This window comes from Crotalus tigris, unplaced genomic scaffold (assembly GCF_016545835.1).
Source record: "Crotalus tigris isolate CLP2741 ecotype Arizona unplaced genomic scaffold, ASM1654583v1 scf7180000024514.4999324561:1519799, whole genome shotgun sequence".
NCBI lineage: Eukaryota > Metazoa > Chordata > Lepidosauria > Squamata > Viperidae > Crotalus > Crotalus tigris.
In genome coordinates, this window is record NW_024100687.1 from 77,115 (window position 1) to 94,293 (window position 17,179).

General features: G+C 40.0%; 1 protein-coding gene across 1 annotated transcript in view; it reads left to right on the forward strand.

Moving 5' to 3' along the window:
- The first annotated feature begins 249 nt into the window (after positions 1-249).
- Positions 250-17,179, forward strand: part of UBE2G1 (ubiquitin conjugating enzyme E2 G1) — a 77,375-nt gene continuing 60,445 nt past the window's right edge. The window contains exon 1 of the mRNA XM_039333960.1: positions 250-721. Within this exon, the coding sequence (XP_039189894.1) occupies positions 676-721 (46 nt within the window). The 5' untranslated portion in view covers positions 250-675. The remainder of the gene's footprint in view (positions 722-17,179) is intronic.

Sequence of the window (17,179 nt, forward strand, 5' to 3'; positions counted from 1 at the left end):
TACACATTCCCAGCGCTTGATTGCTCGGACGCGCGCCGGAGCGTCTCAGCCCTGCTCCCTCTGCACGGTCATGAGTTCGACCTTCCAAACATGGCGGCCACGCCATCGCTGGGCAATCCGAGCTGAAAGAAGAAAAGACGAGGAAGCGCAAGCCCCGTCTGCAAAGAGCGCATGCGCTGAAGGAGTTGTGCGCCTGCGTGTCGCGGCGCCCGAGTGCAGTGAAATTCCGTGAAGGGGGAGGAGAAAGAGGGGGGGGGAAGAGAAAAGAAAGCTGAGGGGAAGGTGCTGGAGCGGCAGACGCGGGGCGAGCGGCAGCGTTGAGCGCCCTCCCGCGCGCTTTCTTCTGCCTCCCTCCACATACACACCTGGTCCGACGCTGCTCCCGAATCCCCTCAGAATAGTTTCTCCTCGTACTTCCCCCTCCCCCTTATCCCCCTCCCTCCCTCCCTCCGCGGCGGAGGGACTCGCGGCGCGGCTGTGGCGGCGGCGCCGGCGCTGAGAGGACGGGCGGGCAGGCAGGCCCCCGGCGGCGGGGTCGGCGCGAGCGGGGAGGGACGAGGGCTCGCCGGCTGGCTGGCTCGAGCCCGGCAGTCGTAAGAGCGGGAGGATTAGCAGCAGCAGCTGCGCCGCCGCCGCCGCCGCCCCAGACTCCCTCCCCGGACACCGGCGGGGAGAATGACGGAGCTCCAGTCCGCGCTGCTACTGCGGAGACAGCTGGCAGGTACAAGAAGGGACAGGGGGAGGTATTCCAGGGCCGTCTCGGAGACCCGCTGGGCTGAAGCGTGGTGTATGGAAGTCCGAGCCGGGAGGAGGGGGCCGGCTTTGAAACGTGGTCGAGGAGGAGGAGGAGAAATGGGGAGCTCTGTGAGGTGGGCCGGTGGGGGGGCGGGGGCGGGAGACTTTCCAAAAGAAAGTAGGAGTTGGGGTTAGGGTTGGGGTAACTGCGAGATAAGACGCGGGGTAGGTTGAGAATAGGGCTTGGGGCGGAAGGGACCGGTGTTCGGGTCAAAAGATAGCCGGAGAAAAGTGTCTTTTGTGCCTAGGGCGGAAGACTGGAAATTTCCCGAAGAGAGCAGTAACTTAATGTATTTCTGGGTGGTGGTGGAGGAAAATATAAGGGCATTGAGACACTCGGGGGGTCTTGATGTTTTTTATAGAGGGAGGAAGGGAACCTTGGAAATGGAGGGAGGTTTAAATATTGCCAAGGTAGGAGGGCCTCAGGGGCAGCGATGGGCAGCTAGGCAATATGATGGCGAAGAGTTGGGAGGCGTGGTGCGACTAGTAGATAGATAGTAGTGGGGCCAATGTGTTTAATGAGGGAGGAAGTAGAGAGTTGCTCTAAGTTGGGTAAAGAGTTGTGTTAATCAAAGACTAGAAAGGGTGAGTGATCTGGAAGGAATGAGGGATAGGGAAAGGAAGGAGAGGTCATTGGAGTCATAAGAGCCGCTGGGCATTGGTGTGGTGTACCGTCGGAGAGAGCAAGGCGTCTGTAAATCGGTTGGGAGGAAGCCGTAATGGTAAGTAAGGAGTCAGGGGTGAGTCTTGAAGTAACTAACAGCCTCTTTGTGGAAGTTGAAGATTCAAAGAAAGTGCCTTGCTGGCTTTTCAACAGTGTCTAATCTTCCTCAGCCTTTTTAGTGCAGAGGCTGGCGGGGGGGGGGGGGGTGAGGGTTGAATCTGGAGCTGTTAGAAAGGGGGAGTGGCTTGGAGTATGCAGAGGAAAGCTGGAGGTGCAGAGGCCTGAGTCCGAGACGGGAAATGAAAAGTGGTAGATGTTTCTTGCTGTTATACCAATCAGTTTATTACCTCTGTGTAATGTCATGAGGGGAGCTGGAAAATAATAACCCAGACAGAAATAGATATTTTGCGAGATACTTGAGAATGTGAGGTAAAGTCAACAGTTTCAAGCAACTGAGAATTAACTAAGAGTGCCAGAATGGGGAAAAGCTGGAAAAGAAAAATAGGTTAAAATTTAGGATACCCTAAATAAAGGAAAAGATGCCCTCTAGTCAGAGTACCCAGTTTCTCATAACTGAAAAAATGTATTTTCTCCAGTAGTATTATAAAAGTGACTTATTAGTGTTGCTTTCTGGGATATGTTTTAATTTTACAGGTAATCAAAACCTCTGGAATTCTCAAATAGTCCTCATTAGGATATTTTGGGTAAATGATATAGATTGTTGAATGGCTGGGACAGGAAGCAAAAATGTCTTGTGCAGTTAAGGTAGCATGAATGTTTGGTGTGTAAAGAGCAGGCGGAAGATGAGGATATGATAAACTTAACAACTAAGAATGTAGAAGTTATTAGGCAGTAACTATAAGACTCAATCAAAGATAGAAAAAACTTTGTTTCAGAAAGAGAAAACCTAGTGAGTTATGTACATTGGCTGCATAAGACAAACAGGAGAAAACATGAGTTCTGTGATCCTATGGAAGATGCTTGGCTGTTGTGTATAAGGGCTTTATTAAGATTATACTTTAGACCAGTGGTTCTCAACCTGTGGGTTGGGACCCCATTTGGGGTCGAACGACCATTTCATGGGGGTCGCCAAACAATGCAGTCCGCCATTTTTTCCCCTTTTCCTTAGCTGTGCTACTCCCTTTTATTCTATTGGCTTTTGAAAGCCAATAGAATAGACTCTCTTGAATAGAGTCTAATTCTATTGGCTTTCAAAAGCCAATAGGAATTGTCCAGGCTGTCTCTGCCCTGCTGAGCCCGCCAAAAGTCCCATTCTGCAAACGGTGCTGCACCAGTTGAGTAGTCCTCGACTTACGACCGGTTGAGTAGTCCTTGACTTACGACCAGTTGGGGGTCGCGGCATTAAAAAGGTTGAGAACCACTGCTTTAGACATTAGAAGATTCATTAGTAGCTACTGGGTTCACCTGTTTAATATGCAGTCAAACAGATCTTATCTGTCTAGAGAAGATTTGTGAGCTTCTGTCTTGAATGTCTCCTCCTGTGCAGTGCAAAATGAGATTGTACATTGCCTGTTTTGAACAAAGCAGAGTAAAGCTGACATCTGTGGAGTACAGTATTGGGGTGGGTTGCAGGGGGATTAATTATCATTGTTTCAAATTCATAATAGGGGAGCTATTGCAGTCTTCAACTTTGGGGTTACTGCCAAGTCTATTCCTGGCTGAAACTGGGAATAAAGAAGGACATAACTTATCAGAGATCTTACCTGGGAAATTGGTGATAGAACCTGAAACCTAAAAGAGGATTGCATTATGAACTTAGGGGCATTTGTAATATATTACTGGTTTCATTTTTTTATTTCCATCTACAGTTATTCTTTCCTCCTTTTTCTTTGTCCCTTGACTGACCAATCTTGCTTGACTAACATTTTAGCAAGTAATGGTGGGGGGAGGAGCATGGCTGAGCTTGGTCTGTCCTAACAATTATATCAGACATGTAAGTATGTTGCCTGTATGGTTAGAGAGACATTGCATATCTAGTAGCTCCATACTGTGTGCTACTCACTGCCATATTAAAAGAGGGAAAAAAGCAACAGCAATGTGAAGATAACAGAATGTGTCAGTTCTTTTTCTCACCTCGTGAGTCCATAGAATTTTTTAAAACGTGTGCATCCATGGCTTCTGATTTCTCCTGTCAGGAAGTTGAATCTCCTAATTAACATATTTTCTTAAAGTTGGATGAATCAAACCTGAACACTTTTTTCTTTTCTGGTATAGAAACTATTTTAATTTATTATAAACAAATATAAGGGATAGTATGATCTGTACAAAAAGGCTTTGAGTTAAAAGCACTGAATGGCTGTATAAATTAAGAATAAATTCCTGCAGTAGTGTAAAATAAAGAACTTATTAAATATTATGGAAGAATTATTTCTGCATGAAAATAGTCCATAGCTATTCCAACACAAAGTGTCTTCTAAAGTTATACAGTATTTAAACTTATAGATGTGGTAAAGAAATGCAATCATTTGCAGAAAAAAATTACCTGCCCTATTATAATCAGAACCAAAATAGAGCAGATAACTTTTTTCAACAAAGGATTACATTTTTTTTTACTGTTTTGCGATATAGATATATGTTTACATGGAATTTCCTTTTCAGTGAATTGTGGATATTTGGGAAATTTAGTAAATACAGGTAGTTCTTGACTTACTACCATTTGTTTAGCAACCTTTTGAAGTTTCAGTGTCACTGAAAAAAAAATGACTTCAGCTGGTCCTCACACAACTGTCGCTGCATCCACATGGTCACATAATCAAAGTTCAGGCGCTTGGCAACTGGCATGGTAGTTACAACAGTTGCAATGTCTGGGATCATGTGATCACCATTTGTGACCTTCCTACCATAGCTGCCTTTCAACAAGCAAAGTCAGCCAGGGAAGCCAGATTTGCTTAATGATTAATAACTGTAGTGATTTGCTTAAAAATGGCAAAAAAAGGTTGCAAATCAGGCATTACTCACTTAACAACCATCTGCTTACCAATGGAAATTCTCATCACAATTATGGTTATAAATCAAGGATTATATAAACACCTAGAGGAATACCAAGCTGTATAGTGTGCTTAAATGTGTGTGTGTGTGTGTCCCCAAAAATGGAGATCTACTTCTTTATCAGTGTTAAAAATATATGAATATTTGCTCTTGAAGTTTTCAGGAGGAAAGCTTGATATGAAGAAGCTTTTATGCTGAACTGTGATGGAGCAATTCATTGGGTAGCTTCAGGCATTGCCGAAAAGGAGGCTAAAAGGCTACATGGCCTTTCTGCTTGTTGTCTACCCTCATTCAGCAAATCAAATATGGTGACACAGTAGTAAAATAACTACTTATTTTTAATGTACTACAAGAAATTGCAACAACTATCAGATGATTTGTATAACAGTATTGAATCTGGAGCACACTTAACTTTACAACTATCATAAAGCTATACATCTGGAAACCAGAGTATCTGACCCTATACAGTTAAATAAGAACAAGAAAGTTGTTTTAAGAAAAAAAATCTGAATTATGATTCCAGTGTTCTTAATTGTTTCACTACTGTTGATATAGAACAGGCATGTCAAACTGCCTGCCCGTGAGCTGGATGCATCATACTGAAACCATGCCCACCCCATTGCCGACAATGGGGAAAAAGTCGCAATACGTTGCACGATGTCATGTGATGTCGTGAGTTTGACATGTCTGATATAGAAAATGTGCTGAGAGTTGTTGTCATTATCATAACACTGATAGCCTGTAGTTTGGAGACTTTTCTCCAGGGTATTAAAGTAATTATGCTAGTCTGCTTAGGTGACTAGATAAAATTATTGTGGCTTCTTTCAAGGCTGGAATAAACTGAAGCAATCAGTCTGCATGGATATAAATAGGATAGTTTATCCTTTGAATGCTACAGGATGACTAGGTATACACAGTTCATTAAGATATATTTGGGTTTTGCTTGGCGTTTTGTGTTTAATAAGTTGTGATTAAATTATGGCTTACTGCAATATGTGGATTAGTTTGATGACTCTTATAAGAAACACTCCATGCTTCCCAAACATATACTAGAATTCTGGCTGATGATTCTTGATCAGAGTTGCTATTCCTTTAATAGAGACCTGGATTTAGTGGTACTAGTAGGCATGTTAAATGGCCCCAAGTTAAATCCTTTGTATAAAACTGGAGGTACATTTTGTAGCTGTTGCTTTGGAAAAATACTGTCAGTTGGATCAGTGATCAGAATTGGCATTAGAGAACTTATGTTCCTAATACTTTAAACCTTTTCAATTTAGGAGTTATATCTAGTATTCTCTGAAATCTAGTTTTAATTGAATATAAGGTAATATTGTAGCAGAACCTTGTTACACAACTCATTATAGTACAGTATAGAAATCCTGAAACAAGGGGGACTAGATGACAAAGACATCCAAATCATAAAGAATCTGTATTGGCATCAGGTAGCAAATGTGAGACTAGGCCAAAAATACTCAGCTGATGCAAAAATAAGAAGAGGGGTTAGACAGGGATGTATTCTGTCTCCACTGTTGTTCAATATCTACTCTGAGTCAATCTTCAACGAGGCACTGGAGAACATTGATGCTGGCATCAATGTAAACGGTGTTTGGATCAACAACTTAAGATATGCTGATGATACAGTCCTGCTTGCCAGTAAGCATGAAGACCTTCAGCTCCTCATCAACAGAGTCACAGAAATATCTGAAAAAATATGGCTTGAAGCTTAACACCTCAAAAACCAAGATCATGGTCGTCAGCAAACAACTCATTATTTACCACCAATAAATTCAGAAGGAATACCACTAGAAAAAGTTGAAAGGATCACACACCTTGGTTCTAATCTACATGAGAGCTGGGACATGACCACTGAAGTAAAGACAAGGATAGAGAAAGCTCGAACAGCATTCTTCAAAATGAAAAAGGTCTTCTGCAGTCACAAGCCTAAGACTGAACATCAGGCTTGTCAGATGCTATATTTTTTCTATCCTGCTCTGTGGAGTAGAGAGTTGGTCTCTGACAGAAGGCCACCTGAAGAGACTAGAAGCATTTGAAATGTGGATTTACAGGCAGCTGTTACGAATAAGCTGGGTTGACAAGATCAGAAATGAGATTATAAGTTGCCTGGGAAAGCCAAGGGAAATCATCAAAACAATTAAAAAACAAAAATTAGAATATTTCGGACATGTGATGCAACACCCAGAAAAATACGGCATACTCCATTTAATCCTCCAGGGAAAGACTGAAGGCAAACAAGGTCCAGGCAGAAGAAGAACATCATGGCTTCAAAATCTAAGGGACTGGTTTGGACAAAATTCAACAGCACTTTTTCGTGCGGCTCTGATAAAAACAGGATCGCCAACATGATCGCCAACGTCTGATAACGGATATGGCACAAGAAGAAGAAGAAGAAGAGATGTCATCTACATTTATTTTAGAAAACCTATATGGCAAGACATATTATGTATGAACTCTGAATAGCTAACAACAGTCAACAAAAACAATGTCATAAAAGCTCTAAATCAAGCAAAAGCAAAAAAATAAAATATTTTCTCTGATCTCCAGTCATAATTTGGGCATACCTTCAATTTCTTAATTGTATTTTCTGTTCCAGCAAGTGAAATTACATGTACCAATATTCATTGGCTCTTTCCTGCTGATCTCCTAAACTGGCAGTGGCATATGTACAAAATGATTTATAAGTGTTTCTACCTTCTGGAAGTATGAATATCCCATTCTCCATCTAGTTCTAGAGTGCAGGAAAAGGCCGTTACTTTTGCACAGTGTATATCTGTGATCCCTCCCTCACTGCTCAGTGTTCCAGGGTTGGAACTGAAGCATTAAGATTGTGTTAGCAGCCTAATAAGCAAGACCTACTCTTTCAGACTACAAGCATTGAGTGGCACTCTGTTTGATTTTACACACACGTATGAAATTAGTTTAAATACGGATGCTCATGATTCTAATTTCCAACTAGTTTGCAAGCCCAGCTAAATATGTGAACCATCCACAATAAATGCTAAATACGGATAATAAAAGCTAAAGAATAATAGTGGCTTAAAATTAACATTATAAATATGGACATTTCTAAGTGTAGATAACAGTATGAATACATGCACTAATCTTATGTGTCTATATCAATCTGCACATATATAACGGTGTAATATCTTTATAGATGTGGATCCTTTTTCAAATTTTTACAAAACCAAAATAGGCTCTGTTTGCTATAATTTTTTTTTGCAGTGAGCCTTGATGATTCTCCCCCTTCTACTTACACATGCACAGACTAGGGAAATTCAGTCTTCCCTGTGCTAGTTTCCTATGCTTGGCTGCACTAAGAGGGAACTCCCTTGTGCAGATAATGTTCCCAACCCCCTTCTGTTTGCTGGCACTTGCATTCCAATTTCAGCTATCCTTTGAACACAACATTAGAAAATTGTACAGTATTATCTAGTACTTTGATATGCATAAATGTCACCTGACATAAATTTATTGTGGCAGATCATAATAAATAAATTTGTTGGTCATAAGGCCCATAAGATTGACTTTTCAATTGTAGATGAGGATTTGTGACATAGTCTGGCCTCAGTTAAAATAGTGTTACAAGATATTATAAGAACTGTATTGGAGGCAAGTAGATATTTAAACATAACATTGATCCTGAATTAGGTAGGTTTGCTATGTATAGGTAAGCAATGTCCAGCTAGAATTCTTTTTGTGATTCTTGCTATTAGTATAGAGGAGCCAGGGCAGTTTTCGGTTGCTTAATTACATCTCATGGTTTTTGCATTTGAGGCTGCCTCTAGTAGCAATAGTTTGTGACAGAAGCAGTTCCTTAATCAGTAATTAGTATAGTAGAATGTTCATAGGTACTGTATAGGCACACTGTCTCACGAACTGTTTGGAGAGTGTTTGGTACATAGTTTGTTATCATTTATTTTTATTTTATTATACTTCAGTTTGTTTAATTATTAGGAATAATAAATTTGAATAAAATTATTTTCATATTTATTGGAATATTACATTATATGGATGTTTTGTAAATGGCTACCATATATGGCAACCATTTTCTGAATATGCCTATGCCAAATGCTCTCAATGTTTCAAATATTTTCAGTAGTTTCAAAGGATGCAAAAACCTGCATAAATAATACTACTACTAATATAACCTTAGTGAATACTTATGCAGATAGTCTCAACTTATGCAGGTAATCTTGACTTACAACCATTTGTTTAACCATGGTTCAAAATTGCATCAGCCTTGGAAAAAGTGACTTACAACCTATAATAATTTACAACCAGTTGCAAATCCTGTGGTCATATAATTGCAATTTTCAGCTCTTTTGCCAATTTCTAGGAAAAATGCCTGTAGGGGAAGATGGATTTGCTTAATCATCATGTGATTCATTTAACAACCACTTTAAAAATTGTTGTAAAATTGGGTTCAATTCAACTTATGATTGCAGTGACTTACGACAAAAAATTTGGTCCCAATTGTGATCATAAGTCAAGGACTTCCTGCATCTGGAGGGCAGAACATCTGTATTTATTTTTTAGTATAAAATTTTAAATGTAAACTTGGGCTAATTTTATAAAGTTCTTGGATTGGTGAGGCCCAGAATTGGTCAGCATAGAAAAGAAGCATGCCCATAAATGTAAAGTACAAAATAGAAGTGATGCTTAAATCTCGGAGTCATTTTTTAAACCCTTCTTTTTCATCTCTAGTAGCAATTTCACAGAATAAAAATTGATGTCATATCTCATCAACTTGGATAAATAATGTACTGTACAAAACAAGTACATATTTTTGCCTTAAATAATATTTTGATAACATGTTTCTCAGAAAACGATTTGGTGCTGTTTAGAGAATCATAAATGCAGTGGATACAGAAAGCCCTGTAAAAGTGCCAGGTTTTTGAGATGTTAAAAAAAATCAGACCAAGATAAATCACTTCAGAATTCTTTCCACCTTTAATATAACATATAAGCAGTACAATTAATTGAAAAACCAATCAGAAACTTTTAGGGGGAAAAATAATTAAAAAAGAGAGTAATATGGCTGCATACCCTCTTATACATAGATATGTGACACTGTTCAAAATTAACCAATCACATTCAAACTGATGCTAAATAGTAGTTAGTACACACTTGCTATTAAAATGACTCTGATGAGCCCATATAAAGTGCAGCTGTTCTAGTGGAATTTTTCTCATATTTGTTCAGTTGCCTCTTATAGCAAAAGCTATAGTCTGCAAAGAGCTTAGAAAGCATCAAAGAGATTTCATTGTTAAAAAATATCAGTCAGGAGAAGGATACAAAAAATTCTAAGGCATTGGTTAAACCATTGCACACAGTGAAGATGGTCATCAGCAATTGGAGAAAATATGGTGCAACGGTGACATTACCTAGAACTGGATGCCCCTCCAAATTTGATGAAAAAGAAGAAAATTGGTCCAAGGGGTTGCCAAGAGGCTTACAGCAACATTAAAAGAGCTGCAGGAAGTTCTGGCAAGTACTTGTTGTGTATTACGTGTGACAACAATCTCCCATATTCTTCATATATCTGGACTGTGGTGGTAATGTGGCAAGACCAAAGCCTTTTCTTATAAAGATAAACATACAAGCCTGGCTACATTTTGCAAAAATCTGCATCAAGTCTGACAAAAGTATATTGTAAAATGTGTTATGGTTTGATGAGACCAAGGTTGAACTTTTTGACAATAATTCCCAAAGTATGTTTAGTATAAAAACAACACTGCACATAACCAGAAGTATACCATATCTACAGTGAAGCATGGTGGTAGCAGCATTATGCTTTGAGACTGCTTTTCTTCAGCTGGAACTGCGGATTTAGTCAAGGCGGAGGGAATTATGAACAGTTCCAAATGTCACTCAATTTTGACACAAACCTTCAGAGGACAGTGACCTGAAGCATACCTCCAAATCAGCAAAAAAAGGTCTCACCCAAAGAAGATAAAAATTCTGCCATGACCCACCAGATCCTGGACCTGAATCCAATTGAAAATGTGTGGAATGATCTGAAAAGGACTGTGCACAGGAGATATCTTCACAATCTGATAGATTTAGAATGGTTTTGCAAGAAAAAGTGGGCAAAGATTCCCAAGAATATACCATGCTGAAGATTGCATGCTGTCATAAAATCAAAAGGTGCTTCAACAAAGTATTAGTTTAACAATGAACATCTTTATGTAGCCACATTATTCTACTTTTTATTGTTATTTTCTCCCTAAAAGATTTTGGTTTCTTTTTCAGTTGAATTCTATAGCTTATATGTTATATTAAAGGTGGAAAGAATTCTGAAGTGATTTTTATATGTCAGTTTAACAGGTGTGTAGACTTTCTATATCTACTGAACGTCAGAATAGACTAACTCCATGTACCACTACACAACAGAAAAAATATATCTGCATAGGCAAAGTATCTTGCACACCATCAGAAGGTCAATGCTTTAGTTTCCCTTTTCTAGGCGTCTTATTTGGTGTGTTTTAAAATAAAGCACTGGATTATGACCGTCTCTGTGAGCCTTGGTAGCATTCTTGAGAATAGAAGTTATTCTGGAAGCTGAAGTTTAACTCTTATAAATTAAACTCTGGAAATCTGGTCAATTCCAAGGAAAGTATCCACAATAATTAGTCTGAATCACAATATAAATTAATTGTAGAGTTTATTCAGCTAGCAGCGTTATTTATTTAAAAGTAGGGAAACTAGAGTTGTTTATTAATTTCTGTTATGGTGTCTGTGGAAATATGGACTCTGATCTACAGGGATTAGGGGCAAAGAACTTTGCCACTGCCTTGCTGTCAGATGAGGCAGTTAAACTTATAATTAGGAAGGTTTGTTTCTTCTAAGGTTCACTAAAAAATTAATCTGTTCTTAGTTAACTACTCCTAATTTCAGTCCTCTCTTTTTTGACAGTCCTCTGACCTATTCCCAGTTATTTAATATCTGACTTTTTAATAATAACGCTGGTTCTTTTTATAACCAAATGTATCCCAGCTCTTTTCTCTCCTTGATTTTTCTAGTTTTTAAATTGTCCGTGATACATTTATCTATTTATTAGCTGGTTCAGGTATGAGAACGCCTGGGCCACTCTTGAACACTATGTCTGAGCTACCTTCTTTTAGTGATGTTATGAATATATTTCTACCATAGATCACATGTAACATAAGAATACTACAACAAACTGCAGTAATCCAATTATAAGACAGTTCTTCAAAAAAGGAACAGCTCAAGTCAATTTTATTATTCCGTAATTGTTGCCATTACGGAAACATGATGGGATGAAACCCACATATGGAACACACAGCTAGAGGGATTTAAATTATTTAAAAGAAACAGACCAAATAAAAGAGGAGGTGGAGTTGCTCTCTATATAAGAAATAACTACATCTCCACAGAAATAGAGCATAACAATGTTAAAAACTGTCTTGAATGCATTTGGGTCAATATAAAAGGGGAGGAAAATGACATTGCCATAGGTGTATACTACAGACCACCCAACCAAACAGAGGAAATAGATGAACTTTTTGCTAGTCAGCTAACTAAGGTATGTAGGAAGCACATCACAATAGTAATGGGGGACTTTAACTACCCTGACATCAACTGGGAGACAAACTCCGCACCAAGTGGAAGATCAAACAGGTTCCTGGCAAACCTAGCAGACAACTTTGTCTCCCAAAAAGTAGAGAAGGGAACTAGGGGATTAGCCATTTTGGATCTAATTCTCACTAACAGAGATGAAATGATAGAAGGTGTTGAAGCCATAGGAACCCTGGGAGGAAGTGATCATGCAATATTAGAATTCAACATTATAGAAGCACAAGCAATAGAACACAGTCAAACTAGAGTCTTGGACTTCAAGAGAGCTAATTTCAATAAACTTAGAGAGGGCTTGGGAAGGATTCCATGGATGAGAATCCTCAAGGGGAAAACAACTCAAGAAGCTTGGGAAATTTTGAAAAATGAGATAATAAAAGCACAGTCTAGCACAATATCAACAAAGAGGAAAAAAAACAGCTCTCAAAAAAAACCAGCATGGCTGCATAAAGAACTCTCTGACAAATTGAAAGATAAAAAGGACAAGTATAGAAAGTGGAAAGAGGGGAACATAACTAAGTCAGAATATCAGCAAATAGCCCGAGCCTGCAAAGATGAAGTGAAGAAAGCCAAGGCTCAAAATGAACTAAGGCTTGCGACCAAAGTCAAAAATAACAAAAAAAGCTTCTTTCAACATGTAAAAAACAAGAAAAAAGTAAAGGAAATGATTGGTCCATTAGTGGGTGGAACTGGCAAGAAGGTGACAAGCAACAGGGAGAAAGCAGAACTATTTAACTCGTTTTTTGCATCTGTCTTTACACAAAGGGAAAAAACAGACCAACCTATCAAAAATAGTGCCATAAAAAACAAAATAGAAACACAAGTTAAGATAGGCAAGAAAATGGTAGTGAGCACCTGTCCAGCCTAGATGAGTTCAAATCGCCAGGACCAGATGGATTACACCCCAGAGTTCTCAAGGAACTGGCAGATGTGATATCGGAGCCACTGAACTATATTTTTCAAAGATCCTGGAACACAGGGGAACTACCAGAGGACTGGAAAAGAGCTGATGTAGTTCCCATCCTCAAAAAAGGAAAAAAAATGGATCCAGGAAATTACAGACCTATCAGCCTGACCTCAATACCTGGGAAGATCCTGGAAAAGATAATCAAACAACGAATCAACGAACACCTAGAGGCAAACAAAGTCATTACTAAAAGCCAACATGGGTTTGTCAAAAATAGATCATGCCAGACAAATCTTATTGCATTCTTTGACCAAGTGACAAAATTAGTGGATCAGAGGAATGCTGTGGACATAATTTACTTGGACTTCAGTAAGGCATTTGATAAAGTAGATCACAACCTACTACTTGATAAGATAGAAAAATGTGTGGTAGACAGAATCACCACCAGATGGATCCATAGCTGGCTGACCGGCCGTACTCAGGGAGTAGTCCTCAATGGAACTGCATCTATATGGAGGGAAGTGTGTAGTGGGGTGCCCCAGGGCTCTGTTCTGGACCCAGTACTCATCAACATCTTCATCAACGATTTGGATGAAGGGATAGATGGGGAACTCATCAAATTTGCAGATGACACCAAGCTGGCAGGAATAGCCAACACTCCAGAAGACAGGCTTAAGATACAGAAGGATCTGGACAGACTTGAACACTGGGCACTAACTAACAAAATGAAATTCAATGGTGAAAAAAGCAAGGTTCTACATTTAGGCAAGAAAAACCAAATGCACAAGTACAGCATAGGTGGCACCATGCTCAATAGTAGTAACTGTGAGAGGGACCTCGGAGTCCTAGTAGACAATCACCTAAATATGAGCCAGCAGTGTGCTGCAGCTGCCAAAAAGGCCAACACAGTGCTAGGCTGCATTAACAGAGGGATAGAATCAAGATCACGTGAAGTATTAATACCACTCTTCAATGCCTTGGTAAGGCCACACTTGGAATACTGCATCCAGTTTTGGTCACCACGATGTAAAAAAGATGTTGAGACTCTAGAAAGAGTACAGAGAAGAGCAACAAAGATGATTAGGGGACTGGAGGCTAAAACATATAAGGAACGGTTGCTAGAATTGGGTATGTCTAGTTTAACGAAGAGAAGGACAAGGGGGGACATGATAGCAGTATTCCAATATCTCAGGGGCTGCCATAAAGAAGAGGGAATTAAGCTATTTTCCAAAGCACCTGAAGGCAGGACAAGAAGCAACGGGTGGAAACTAATCAAGGAGAGAAGCAACCTAGAACTAAGGAGAAACTTCCTCACAGTGAGAACAATTAATCAGTGGAACAGCCTGCCTCCAGAAGCAGTAAATGCTCCAACACTGGAAGTTTTTAAGAAGAGACCGGACGGCCATTTGTCCGAAATGGTGTAGGGTTTCCTGCCTGAGCACAGGGTTGGACTAGATGACCTCCAAGGTCCCTTCCAACTTTACTACTATTACACTATTATTGAGATTATTAGTTCAAGAAAGTAGCCTTATTAGCTGTATGGATGAAACTCATTTTCTGGGATCTCATTATCTATAGTTTGTGTACACATGATTGATAATTTGAAACCAGACCTTCATATATATTAAAACGTTAAAGTATCCATGGTTTTCACCTAATATTTTGCTATTTAATAGCAAACATTTTGTATATGCATATAGAACTTTTTAAGTGTTAGAAGTAGTGTGTTTGTGCAATGTATATGTGGTTCTTTTCTCTCACTTGTGAACTCTAAATTGTACTATTGAATACTAGGGCTGGATGTTATAGCTACCCATGGACTACACATTCTCAGTCCAACTACAGCTGTCACAAATGATCTGGTTAGCACTAAATGTCCAATGGTATGAAGAAGGAGGAGGAGGAGGAAGAGGAAGAAGAAAAAGGAGGAGGAGGAGGAGGAGGTTGGAAGGGACCTTGGAGTTGGACTTCTACTCCAACTCCCTACTCAGGCAAGAAACCCTATACCAGTTATACCAGAAGTCCCCAACTTTTTGAACATCAGGGACCAGCTCTGTGGAGAGAGGTTTTTCTGCAGATCGGAGGGGGCGTGATTTCATGTACTGCCTATATCCCGTGGCTGGGGCTTTGCTTGTTTGTGTGGACCGGTTTCTGGCATGCCACAGGCCAGGGGTTGGGGACCCCTGTCCTATACCATTTCAGAGAAATGATTGTCCAGTCTCTTTTTAAAAACTTCCAGTGTTAGAGCAATTCACAACTTCTGGAGGCAGATTGTTCCACTGATTAATTGTTCTAACTGTCAGGAAATTTCTCCTTAGTTCTAGATTGTTTCCCTCCACGATTACTTTCCATCCATTGCTTCTTGTCCTGTCTTCAGGTGCTTTGGAGAATAATTTGACTCCCTCTTCTTTGGCAACCCCTGAGATATTGGAACACTGCTATCATACCACACCTTGTCCCTCGCTTCATTAAACTGGACATACCCAATTCTAGCAACCGTTCCTTATATGTTTTAGCCTCCAGTCCCCTAATCATCTTTGTTGCTATTCTCTGTACTCTTTCTGGAGTCTCAACATCTTTTTTACATCGAGGTGACCAAAACTGATGCAGTATTCCAAGTGTGGCCTTACCAAGGCATTGTAAAGTGGTATTAACACTTCACGTGATCTTGATTCTACCCCTCTGTTAATGTAGCCTAAAATTTCATTGGCTTTTTGTGGGGGCTGACTACAGCTGTTCGCTGATTCGTTGCTTGATTATCTTTTCCAGAATCTTCCCAGGTATTGAGGTCAGGCTGATAAGTCTGTAGTTTCCTGGATCCATTTTCTTTCCTCTTTTGAAGATGGGAACTATATCAGTCCTCTGGTAGTTCCCCAGTGCTCCAGGATCTTTGAAAGATACAGTTCAGTGGTTCTGAGATTATATCTGCCAGTTCCTTCCAAATCTTGGGGTGTAATCCATCTGGTCCTGGTGATGTATGCTTATATGCCACCCAATTGTCAACTACTTTGGATAACTCAACAGGAAATTAAAAAAATGACAGTAAAATCAATAAAATATAAAAGGCAAAGATAGAAGATGGCAAGCGCAATGAAATGAAGGGTCTCACAATCTCTAGGCAAAGACCTAAATAACTGCAGAGTGGGAGGGGGGGCATCTGGATCTTGTGTGGAATCTTGCTCCAGAGGGCAGATACTGCTATAGTGAAGGTACTTCCAGGGTCCCAACAGATGACATTGTTTAATCTGAAGAAACCCAGAGCACATCAACTCTGCAGGATACAATCTACTGGATAAATTTTATGGGATAGAAGAGAATATTTGTGGCTCAGGGTTGAAGTGTGGGATTCTTGGTGCTCTCTGAGCTTGATTGTTGTCTTGCAGATCCTTTATTACCAAACTAGAAAACATCATCAGTGCTAGTAGGGAATGGGTTTGTGCTCATTTTATATATTAATGGCTTACCATGTCAGTGTTGGTGGAATGGTCTTGGTGTTTTCTTGATTGGGCTGTTGTTTACTGTTAGCTTGTTAGTATGAGTTCCTTGATTGTCAAGAAGCAAGAAACGTCTGCAACAAAACAAACAAGCCCAGAGAGCACGAAGGACTCCACAGATGTTATGGGATACAGGCAGTCTCTTTCAGTGAAATAATCAAAGAGCTGCTTGGAGTGGAAAAGCCAGTGTGAGCCTGTGGTGCGAGGAAGATAATTCTTTCCATCACCAGTCAAGTGAGCCACTCTGAAAAGGCCAGCTGCCAAGAGGAGATCACATAAAACCTAAAGACTAGGCTGACTCAGCAAGATCTATCATAACCAAGCAAGGAGGAGGAAAAACATGCAGGTACAATACACATGCAGTGAGAGGAAGGGGGAGGAATTGCTTGTGAGAGGAAGAGGACAATCCTAGGCTACAGAACCTAACGCCCCCTCCCTAGTTCTCATAGATTCAAGGATGCATAATTTGTGGTTTCAGTATCTATGATTAAGTTTGATTCAGATATGGAAATCATAGAGCCTTTTCCTATGTATAAGGGAGTGAACCTCTTAAGTAACTATTTAGTATTAATCCTAGGTAAATATAGAGCACAAAGAGAAGAGTTTGCAGATGTGATTACAATTGGACGCAGCAACATTTCACAGTGCTTCAGATTGCCATCCTTAGGCTGCAGAGATGATAAATGGAGCTAAAGC